The 12,435-nt window shown below is 45.3% G+C and overlaps 1 protein-coding gene across 4 annotated transcripts in view; it reads left to right on the forward strand.

Annotated features, from left to right (window-relative positions):
* Positions 1-12,435, forward strand: part of LOC121542209 (mediator of RNA polymerase II transcription subunit 13-like) — a 126,074-nt gene that overhangs the window by 80,120 nt on the left and 33,519 nt on the right. For all 4 annotated transcript variants that reach the window (XM_045208087.1, XM_045208088.1, XM_045208089.1 and 1 more), the window contains exons 3-4: positions 883-967; positions 1,617-1,700. In XM_045208087.1, coding sequence (XP_045064022.1) covers positions 883-967; positions 1,617-1,700 — 169 coding nt within the window. The remainder of the gene's footprint in view (positions 1-882; positions 968-1,616; positions 1,701-12,435) is intronic.

Below are 12,435 nucleotides of genomic sequence, written 5' to 3' on the forward strand. Positions count from 1 at the left end.
GTCTGTGCAATGTGTTTGAGTGTATGAACAGAAATAGAATGAATAGAACGGGCATCCCCAATCAAGTCATAATGGGTGGACTGGTGGCCATTGCAAGTGTTCCCATAGGAGCAAAGCATAGAGATAGATAGAGGACTCATTATGAATATAACCCGTTTTAGCATGGACATTGCCATTGAGAGCTTCCACCATGCTTCTGCCATTTTAAAGTAGTTAACATAGTCAACTGGGTGGGGATTCCTATGGGTTGTAGTCTCAATGGCACTGCCCATGCTGTCACAGACCCTATAATGGCACAGATATAAGGATGAGTCCTCTATCTTTCTCTGTGGAACAAAGCTAGTTTGAAGATGACAAAGGTTAAGACAACAAGATTCTAATATACCATAACTCTTTGCAAACATGGGACCAACATTGCTAGTTAGCAACAGCGCTAGTAGTAGTTATCAATGGCGCTGGTCCCATGAATTTGTTTATTTTCAAATGGTGCTGCATGGAATCATAACGTTTTCTTAACCTGTATTTTTTTTTTTACCCAGGAGCAAAGCAGGAAGTAAAAGCAGGAAGTAAATCAGGAAGTGTACCCATCAAGCTGTGCTATGATTTGTTGAATGAACTCAACTGACATTACAAAAAATACAGTCCATTGCATGAGCCACATCAGTTAGCATCATTTGAATGAACATTCTACATTACCATGGAAATTATTGCATCACCATACCAGGCAGCCATTGCGAGTGTACCCATGTGTTTACCAGTCAAATTGCCAGTGTTAGAGGTTCCAGGCCCGTTCTATTCAATCCTTTGCTGTGGTATGAACTGTGTTGACTTCACTATATCCACCAGTTGCTAACCCATCCATCTTCTCTTCCTGTCTTCCAGTGGCTGAGGAGGGACTATGGGAGTGTGGGCTGTCATATGAATGCAGGACCCTCCTGTTCAAGGCCATTCACAACCTGCTGGAGAGGTACAGAACAACTACATTTCCCATGAGCCACTTGGAAAACGACTTGTCAGCTCATCCCATGTCATATAGTCATATGTAAAGTATCACATAAAGTAAGCTGAATATTCCCAGTCTAGTAATAGGCTATTTCTGCTCATATAACCATTTCTACTCCCACCAACTGCTAAGGAAATAATGCTGACAAAAATAGAGACCACCAACGGTTAAAAGACTTGAAGTAATAATCAAATTAAAACCTGGACTGAATCAATAACTCCAGTAAAGCTTTCCCATCTGCTAAATGAACCAGCACATATTTGGTTTCAATTAAGTTAAACATCAATAATCATCATAGGGGGGCAGGCTGAATTAACCTTTTAATTACCTTGAGTCTACCTCCTCCTCTCTTACAACTCTATACCTCTGCACTATATTGCTTTGTCATAAAGCCTTAAATAGAGAATTCATCTCATGTTACTGTGTAACTCCATTGATGCGAGTGTTCAGGTATGAAAATAAATATATTCTATTCCATTCTCTATTCTTCCTGATTGGGTGTGTGTGTGTGTGCCAATCTCTATGTACAGTATATGTGTCTATGTGTATGTATATTTGTGTGTATATTAAATATATACTGTGATACAGATGTTTCATGTCTCCTATCCCCCAGGTGTCTGATGGACAAGGACTTTGTGCGGATCGGGAAGTGGTTTGTCAAGCCATACGATCTGGAGGAGAAGCATCTGGGCACCAGGTGAGTTGAACCATTCTTCTCAACCTCCTCACAGCATCGCCGCCACGTTGTTCTGACACGGTGATAACTAGCATGACGTTGGGGAGACGATGCCCCCACGCTGGGGCCGGGGGTGTGACAGACAGGTGGTGTGAATGGTTGCCGTGTGGCGGCTGCTCCCATCCCGTCTGGGATGTGGTGACACCTCTGACTGCCTCGTGGCACCTGGCTGTGAGCCCCTCGGATCATGTCACCTCGCTCGCAGGTGGGAAAGGCTCGTGCTGCGAGACAGATGTGTGTGTGTGTGAGAGTGTGAGAACTGGTCCGCCAGACTGCCTGAGTGACTATTGAGAGAGGGGTAGCGAACGTTGGTGAGGTGTGAGAGCTGAGCAGAGGAGGGGTTTGTGGCTTGCAAGAGTGATTGAGATGATCATGACACATCTTAAGTTGTTAATTAGTTACAATTATGCAAATACATTGCGATTTTTTCAACATTTTCTCCAAATGCTATGCGGACAAAAGCAACAAAAAACAATTACCCCAGACATGAATTATCACCTCAATATTAGTTTTTTATTAGGTTTATAGGTCTGTGGAATGGCATGTAAAATGTAGACTACTACGGAACCTTATCTTCCACACTGTAGGCTACATTGACTCATTTACTTGTGGAACAGGCATACAGTGCAACATGAAGTAGATGCATAATACACGCTATCAAGGCCGACTTCAAATACCGACATCAATGTGAAAGGAACCGGAGCATAAAACAGCTGACTGTGAATGCAAACTATGACAGATAAATCCTATACATGCATTGAAATAAAAGGCGTACATCAAAGGACTTACTTTGGCCTACAATCGACAAGGACGCATAAAGACAAACAAACTCGACCAAGGAATGAAGAAAATCATGAAATACAAAAGGAAAATCTACACATTAAGGCCAAGCCCGTGATTCAGCACCGCTGAATGGACAGAGCCTCAGTACAGGTAGCCAGTTAGAATTATTCAGTTTGTGGGCAGTTAGATATTTTTGGGGGCACAGTTGAGCAGCCTACAATGCTTATATGAAAATCATAACTGGATTGCAGCTCTTTAGAAATGGTAGGATCAATTGTAAATTGGCACTCATATTAAAAAGGTTGCCAACCCCCTGCTATAGGCTATATGAAGGAACGGTGCATACAGTGGTGCATACAGTGTTCTATGACAATGTCATTGTATCATGCTCTTCCCACCAACATTGTTGCTCTGCATTCAGAGATGTTCATTATAATGTGTGCGACGAGCTCATTTTTATATTTGCCTGTCTGATTTATTTGCCAGGGAAGGTGAATATTGAAGCATTGCATCAACAAGGTGACTCTGACAATATTGAAACATTTTGTATCAACAAGAGGTCGAGAATGTTAATATTGCATCATAGTAGCCAACACGGCGGTGGCCGCAAAGAAAAATTCCGGGCCATCTTGTCTCTGTCTGATATTATTGTGTAGCCTACGCAGCATCTGGGTGCTCAATATCTACACTGCTCAAAAAAATTAAGGGAACACTAAAATAACACATCCTAGATCTGAATGAATGAAATAATCTTATTAAATACTTTTTTCTTTACATAGTTGAATGTGTTGACAACATAATCACACAAAAATTATCAATGGAAATCAAATGTATCAACCCATGGAGGTCTGGATTTGGAGTCACCCTCAAAATTAAAGTGGAAAACCACACTACAGGCTGATCCAACTTTGATGTAATGTCCTTAAAACAAGTCAAAATGAGGCTCAGTAGTGTGTGTGGCCTTCACGTGCCTGTATGACCTCCCTACAACGCCTGGGCATGCTCCTGATGAGGTGGCAGATGGTCTCCTGAGGGATCTCCTCCCAGATCTGGACTAAAGCATCCGCCAACTCCTGGACAGTCTGTGGTGCAACGTGGTGTTGGTGGATGGAGCGAGACATGATGTCCCAGATGTGCTCAATTGGATTCAGGTCTGGGGAACGGGCGGGCCAGTCCATAGCATCAATGCCTTCCTCTTGCAGGAACTGCTGACACACTCCAGCCACATGAGGTCTAGCATTGTCTTGCATTAGGAGGAACCCAGGGCCAACAGCACCAGCATATGGTCTCACAAGGGGTCTGAGGATCTCATTTCGGTACCTAATGGCAGTCAGGCTACCTCTGGCGAGCACATGGAGGGCTGTGCGGCCCCCCAAATAAATGCCACCCCACACCATGACTGACCCACCGCCAAACCGGTCATGCTGGAGGATGTTGCAGGCAGCAGAACGTTCTCCACGGTGACTCCAGACTCTGTCACGTCTGTCACATGCTCAGTTTGAACCTGCTTTCATCTGTGAAGAGCACAGGGCGCCAGTGGCGAATTTGCCAATCTTGGTGTTCATGCTCTGGACACTACGCTGACAGACACAGCAAACCTTCTTGCCACAGCTCGCATTGATGTGCCATCCTGGATGAGCTGCACTACCTGAGCCACTTATGTGGGTTGTAGACTCCGTCTCATGCTACCACTAGAGTGAAAGCACCGCCAGCATTCAAAAGTGACCAAAACATCAGCCAGGAAGCATAGGAACTGAGAAGTGGTCTGTGGTCACCACCTGCAAAACCAGTCCTTTATTGGGGGTGTCTTGCTAATTGCCCATAATTTCCACCTGTTGTCTATTCCATTTGCACAACAGCATGTGAAATGTATTGTCAATCAGTGTTGCTTCCTAAGTGGACAGTTTGATTTCACAGAAGTGTGATTGACTTGGAGTTACATTGTGTTGTTTAAGTGTTCCCTTTATTTTTTTGAGCAGTGTATATATATATATATATATATATATATATACAGTGGGGAGAACAACTATTTGATACACTGCCGATTATTCAGGTTTTCCTACTTACAAAGCATGTAGAGGTCTGTAATTTTTTATCATAGGTACACTTCAACTGTGAGAGACGGAATCTAAAACAAAAATCCAGAAAATCACATTGTATGATTTTTAAGTAATTAATTTGCATTTTATTGCATGACATAAGTATTTGATCACCTACCAACCAGTAAGAATTCCGGCTCTCACAGACCTGTTAGTTTTTCTTTAAGAAGCCCTCCTGTTCTCCACTCATTACCTGTATTAACTGCACCTGTTTGAACTCGTTACCTGTATAAAAGAAACCTGTCCACACACTCAATCAAACAGACTCCAACCTCTCCACAATGGCCAAGACCAGAGAGCTGTGTAAGGACATCAGAGATACAATTGTAGACCTGCACAAGGCTGGGATGGGCTACAGGACAATAGGCAAGCAGCTTGGTGAGAAGGCAACAACTGTTGGCGCAATTATTAGAAAATGGAAGAAGTTCAAGATGACGGTCAATCACCCTCGGTCTGGGGCTCCATGCAAGATCTCACCTCGTGGGGCATCAATGATCATGAGGAAGGTGAGGGATCAGCCCAGAACTACACGGTAGGATCTTGTCAATAATCTCAAGGCAGCTGGGACCATAGTCACCAAGAAAACAATTGGTAACACACTACGCCGTGAAGGAATGAAATCCTGCAGCGCCCGCAAGGTCCCCCTCCTCAAGCCAGCGCATGTCCAGGCCTGTCTGAAGTTTGCCAATGACCATCTGGATGATTCAGAGGAGGAATGGGAGAAGGTCATGTGGTCTGATGAGACAAAAATAGAGCTTTTTGGTCTAAACTCCACTCGCAGTGTTTGGAGGAAGAAGAAGGATGAGTACAACCCCAAGAACACCATCCCAACCGTGAAGCATGGAGGTGGAAACATCATTCTTTGGGGATGCTTTTCTGCAAAGGGGACAGGACGACTGCACCGTATTGAGGGGAGGATGAATGGGGCCATGTATAGGCGAGATCTTGGCCAACAACCTCCTTCCCTCAGTAAGAGCATTGAAGATGGGTCGTGGCTGGGTCTTCCAGCATGCCAACGACCCGAAACACGAAGAAGCATCTCAAGCATCTCAAGGTCCTGGAGTGGCCTAGCCAGTCTCCAGACCTGAACCCAATAGATTCTGAGCACTCTGGAGCAGGTTTTCATCAAGGATCTCTCTGTACTTTGCTCCGTTCATCTTTCCCTCGATGCTGGCTAGTCTTCCAGCCCCTGCCACTAAAAAACATCCTCACAGCATGATGCTGCCACCACCATGCTTCACCGTAGGGATGGTGCCAGGTTTCCTCCAGACGTGATGCTTGGCATTCAGGCCAAATAGTTCAATCTTGGTTTCATCAGACCAGAGAATCTTGTTTCTCATGGTCTGAGTGTCCTTTAGGTGCCTTTTGGCAAACTCCAAGCGAGCTGTCATGTGCCTTTTACTGAGGAGTGGCTTCCGTCTGGCCACTCTACCATAAAGGCCTGATTGGTGGAGTGCTGCAGAGATGGTTGTCCTTCTGGAAGGTTCTCCCATCTCCACAGAGGAACTCTGGAGCTCTGTCAGAGTGATCAATGCCCTTCTCCCCCAATTGCTCAGTTTTCCCGGGTGGCCAGCTCTGGGAAGAGTCTTGGTGGATCCAAACTTCTTCCATTTAAGAATGATGGAGGCCACTGTGTTCTTGGGGACCTTCAATGCTGCAGTAATTTTTTGCTACCCTTCCCCAGATCTGTGCCTCGACACAATCCTGTCTCGGAGCTCTACGGACAATTCCTTCGACCTCATGGCTTGGTTTTTTCTCTGACATGCACTGTCAACTGTAAGACCTTATATAGACAGGTGTGTGCCTTTACAAATCATGTCCAATCAATTGGATTTACCACAGGTGGACTCCAATGAAGTTGTAGGAACATCTCAAGGATGATCAATGGAAACAGGATGCACCTGAGCTCAATTTCGAGTCTCATACCAAAGGGTCTGAATACTTATGTAAATAAGGTATTTCTGTTTCTTTATATTTTATTTATTTGCAAAAATGTCTAAAAACCTGTTCTGATTTTTCAGGGGATGCTGCAGCACCCTTAGCACCCCTACTTCATGCGGCTATGCATTTAGCCTCTGTTTTTGGCAGTGGTTTTAGACAAATCCTCTAACCAAATGAGAAAAGGAGCCTCACAAAATAACACTGCCGTTGCCTCGTAGTCATTTGAGCTATGGCAGCTCCACCAATCAATCACAATTAAAGTGTGTGGGAGTCCTAAACTGTCATGGATGCAATGTCTTCTCTAAATCATGTCTTCCTCTGTGCTGCGTTTAGTGCCAACATTGTCTTCATTGTGCCGCAGTTATTTTCAGTTTTTAATGAGTGAAATTGCAGCGTGCTAATTAATTTGCCTATAACGATGGCATTGTCTTTACTTTGACTGTGTAAAGAGAAAATGAAGAGAGAGAGAGACAGAGAGGAAAGCAGAAAAGATAACACTGGCTTGCCTCCGCTCAGGGGAAGAGCTGGAAGACAGAGAGGAGGAGAAACTCTGTCACTGAAGGAGTGCTGGAGCAGGAGCGAGTAAGTGAGTGAAGAAGTGAGAAAGAGGAGGAGAGGAAACTGTCCTGAACAAGGGGAATGGTAGATGTGTTGAGTTCCAGTGATGGAATCTGTGTGTTGCTGCTGCTGTGTGATGATGATGATGATGTGTGTCTAGAGTGGAGGGTGGATAAAACTCTTTGAAGCTATGAAAAGGGGGCTGGAGCTGTGGGGGTTGGACAAATGTGACACCCCTTGAGACTCTTTAGAACAATAAGGAGCTGTCTTTCCCCTGAGAAGGGGAGGGGGGTTGTGAGGGCAGGGTGTGTGTTTGGTGGTGGTGGGGAGGGAGAGTGGCTGCTTGTCTTGCTGAGACGGGGGGCTGGGCTGGTGCTTCGAGAGTGCAGGGCTTTCCCAGAGAGACCAATGCTCCCATGCTGGGGTGTGTGTGTGTTTGTGTGTCTCTCTCTCTCTCTCTGTGTGTGTGTGTGTGTGTGTGTGTTTGCGTATGACTGCATGTGCGTGTATGAGGGGGGGGGGGTCCTAAGGGGGTGGGGGGCAGAGATCTGCCATAGGAATGGCTAGTGAAGAGAGGACAGATAAGGGAGGAGAGGGGGGGACTAGCCCCTGTTGCACCCACCTGATTCTTCTCCAGTTTGACAGCTTTATCCGAACACACTGTCAGCTGGCACACCCCATGCCGAGCCTGCCCCACTGCCTTCCTGTGAATTATTGAACAGACTGAAAGAAAAAAAGAGAGAGAAAGAGAGAGAGAGAAAGAGGGGGGACACTGCACCATTCCTCAACATCCAGACAGACAGACAGACATACAGACACAAACGCACACATCTAGATGTACTCACACATTCACTCTTAATCGTGATCACACACAATTGAACAATGACATGTGCGAAGAGAAATGAAAATTCCAATAAAAAAACATGTATACACACAGACGCACACACGCACACACACATACACAGATGCACTGGACATGACCAACCCACAAAACAATTCACAGGGGTCAGCCTGCACATTGCACATTGGAGCATTGCTCAGTTGAGCGTGTGCTAATGCTGCTGCCTCCTTTGTGCCTGTATACATGTCCACTGAGAAGCTCTATCCCCTCTCTGTCTCATAGGGGGCGCTAATAGGCTATATCCGCCTGCCTGCCCATGTTCCGTGCCTTGGCGCTGGCTTTGTCAGAGTCTCTGGTGTTTATTCCTGTGTGCCTGTAGGGCATGGGGAGGATTGGCACATCTATAAAGATATGCCCCCCTCCCTTTGCATGGCACACACTTCCTCTCTTCTCTCTCTTTGTGTCTGAGAGTCAGGAAGAGATTGTGTGTTGGTTACGGATTGCATCAGATGCTGAGGGAGAAAGAGAGAGCGAGGGAGTGAGAGAGAGAGAGAGAGGGAGAAAGAGAAACAGAGCGAGGGAGTGAGAGAGAGAGAGGAAGAGACAGAGAAGGGAGAGAGCGAAAGGGAGAGAGAGATGGAGATAGAGGGATGGAGAGAGAGATATCTGTGGAGAGTTAAAATATATATATATAAATGAAGCATTACCAGAGACAGCTGAATGATTGGAGTGTATTGAAGTCTCAGGCAGCCAGGCTTCTCCTCCTCTCCTAGACTCTATGCATGCTAAACATAGACATTTATTCAGCTGCACTACCTTCATTCCATATGGTGATATGCATACAGACACTTTACAGTTTGTTCACGATTCAGTGGTGAGGGGCAAAGTTATTCTCTGGTCCTCTCAACTCACTGTCTGTTTCTGTTTGCCAGACAAAGAATTCCCCTTTTTAGGTACTGTACAATGTGGGTTTTGTAGTGTGTAAGATAATGTATTTTTCTTTGCATACCAACACTGCAAATGTGTGTATGAATATTGGTGTGTGTGTATGTGTATGTGTATGAGTACGTGTGTGTGTGTGCATTTGCATGCATGTGTTTTTACAGTGTGTGTGTGCATGCATGTGTGATGCTCCTGGCGTAACGCTGTCTGGATGGCTTCCCTCGCTCCCCTCTCCCCTCGGCCAGGAGGGAGCCAATGACATTGAGACATTAGCCATCTCCCTGGCAACGGACATTTGCTGTCAGGCTATATCACAAGGTCACACCGCTACCTCAGGAAAGTAAAAACTCTCTCCCTCCCCTTCTCTTCCCCCCTTTCTCCTCTCCCTCTCCCCTCCGTCCTCCCCTTTCCCAAAGCTGTCTCTCCCAGCTCTCTCCCTCCCCTCTCTCCCACATCCTTCCTCCCCCTCCCCATCCAGAGAGATTCATCTCAAAGTGGCATGTTAATTGTTTCCGATTGCGTGTGGCTGAGAGGATGGAACAGATCACTGGCAGTTCATTCTGCTGGCTTGACTGCCTCAGTGATTGTGGCACACTGCTAAGGGGTGAGGAGGACTCTGAGCTAAGCCTGGCGTGTGTTTGTGTGTGTGCACTTGAGTGTGTGTGTGCATGTGCACATGTGTGTGTAGGGCTCCCGGTGCAGCGCAGGCGTGTGCATCCAGTGGTTTTCGTGGTGACAGACTCGTACACGCTTAGAAAAAATTCTACAAACTAAAAGGGTTCTTAAGCTGGCCCCATAGGACAGTGGTCATCAACCTTTTCTGAGTCAAGATCACTTTCTGAGTCCAAAAGCATACAGTGAGGGAAAAAAGTATTTGATCCCCTGCTGATTTTGTACGTTTGCCCACTGACAAAGACATGATCAGTGTATAATTTTAATGGTAGGTATATTTGAACAGTGAGAGACAGAACAACAACAACAAAATCCAGAAAAACGCATGTCAAAAATGGGAAATAAGTATCTCAATCAGAAAGATTTCTGGCTCCCAGGTGTCCTTTATACAGGTAACGAGCTGAGATTAGGAGCACACTCTTAAAGGGAGTGCTCCTAATCTCAGTTTGTTACCTGTATAAAATACACCTGTCCACAGAAGCAATCAATCAATCAGATTCCAAACTCTCCACCATGGCCAAGACCAAAGAGCTCTCCAAGGATGTCAGGGACAAGATTGTAGACCTACACAAGGCTGGAATGGGCTACAAGACCATCGCCAAGCAGCTTGGTGAGAAGTTGACAACAGTTGGTGCGATTATTCGCAAATGGAAGAAACACAAAAGACCTGTCAATCTCCCTCGCCCTGGGGCTCCATGCAAGATCTCACCTCGTGGAGTTGCAATGATCATGAGAATGGTGAGGAATCAGCCCAGAACTACACGGTAGGATCTTGTCAATAATCTCAAGGCAGCTGGGACCATAGTCACCAAGAAAACAATTGGTAACACACTAAGCCGTGAAGGAATTAAATCCTGCAGCGCCCGCAAGGTCCCCCCTGCTCAAGAAAGCACATATACAGGCCCGTCTGAAGTTTGCCAATGAACATCTGAATGATTCAGAGGAGAACTGGGTGAAAGTGTTGTGGTCAGATGAGACCAAAATCGAGCTCTTTGGCATCAACTCAACTCGCCGTGTTTGGAGGAGGAGGAATGCTGCCTATGATCCCAAGAACACCATCCCCACCGTCAAACATGGAGGTGGAAACATTATGCTTTGCGGGTGTTTTTCTGCTAAGGGGACAGGACAACTTCACCGCATCAAAGGGACGATGGACGGGGCCATGTACCGTCAAACACACGGCCAAGGCAACGAAGGAGTGGCTCAAGAAGAAGCACATTAAGGTCCTGGAGTGGCCTAGCCAGTCTCCAGACCTTAATCCCAAAGAAAATCTGTGGAGGGAGCTGAAGGTTCGAGTTGCCAAACGTCAGCCTCGAAACCTTAATGACTTGGAGAAGATCTGCAAAGAAGAGTGGGACAAAATCCCTCCTGAGATGTGTGCAAACCTGGTGGCCAACTACAAGAAACGTCAGACCTCTGTGATTGCCAACAAGGGTTTTGCCACCAAGTACTAAGTCATGTTTTGCAGAGGGGTCAAATACTTATTTCCCTCATTAATATGCAAATAAATGTATAACATTTTTTACATGCGTTTTTCAGGATTTTTTGTTGTTGTTATTCCGTCTCTCACTGTTCAAATAAACCTACCATTAAAATTATAGACTGATCATGTCTTTGTCAGTGGGCAAACGTACAAAATCAGCAGGGGATCAAATACTTTTTTCCCTCACTGTATATATATATTTTTTTACATAACTTAAAAAACATAAGCCTATGCAACATTAACATAGTCCCAATACATTATCACTGCATATTGGCTATGCTTGAACTGCCCTGCCAATGTTGTTCTTCTCAGACCATTTTGAAATTATATTTTAGGTAAATGATCACACTGGTACTAAATAATTTGTTTTATTACTTGTGAGGCACAGCTGAACGTGCAAAATAATTTGCTTTTTTAAATTTTACTGGACTGATGCCCTGGATCTAATGGTCAGCCTGAGGGAGGGAGGGAGGGAGGGAGGGAGGGAGGGAGGGAAAGAGCAGCGGTGAAGCTGCCTCTCACCCAAATCACCGTCCCTCCGCTCTCCCTCCCTCCATTGAGAAAAGGGGACACAGTCTTCAAGTTGATGGTGAAACTCAAGTCGCACTGCATTATTTCTGCCTCATGCACTAATTCATGTTGTTACTCCTATGACCAGAGAAAGCGAAATATTCCTTGATATTAAAAAAGACACAAGCCGCTAATAACAACAACTCAAGCTTATCGAAACACTTTGCTATACTCATTCATTTCAGCTGCAGTGCTGGTTGTAGTGTGAGTGGTAGTAGGGAGAACGCACATTTTATGGCTTATAAAAGTGTTGAACAAAGTGTTGACAGTGCTGAATAACAACTTAAACATGAACTTACTTATAAAACAGCAGCTCTTTGCTGTATTCATTTAGTCTCTCAGGGTTTTTAAAGTTTTGAAATCTCACAGTATCAACTTTGCTGTTCACTTGAGACTTCTTTGTACAGCCTATGGATCGAGGAAACTGTGCAGACATGGTGATCCAAGCTATATTTGCTCTCTGGGCCTGCCGGGTATGCGGAGTTCTACCTTCAGACACATGAAATGGTTGAAAATGGGGAGACTTTGCCTTCCCGGTGCTAGGGCTGCTGAATCAAGTGCACCTACCGGCAACAGTGCTAAACATACAAACACAAATAGGAACGCAAAGCTTTATCGTTGTTGTTTTTTACAGAAATGTTTGGTGATCGACTAGGAATGCCTTGGAGATCGCAATCGACTGGTTGGTGACCACTGCCATATGAGAACCCTTTGAAGAACCCTTTTTGGTTCCAGGTAGAACCCTTTTGGGTTCTATGTAGAACCCTTTCCACAGAGGGCTCTACATGGAACCTAAAAGGGATCTAC

This window comes from Coregonus clupeaformis, chromosome 27 (genome assembly GCF_020615455.1).
Source record: "Coregonus clupeaformis isolate EN_2021a chromosome 27, ASM2061545v1, whole genome shotgun sequence".
Classification (NCBI taxonomy): domain Eukaryota; kingdom Metazoa; phylum Chordata; class Actinopteri; order Salmoniformes; family Salmonidae; genus Coregonus; species Coregonus clupeaformis.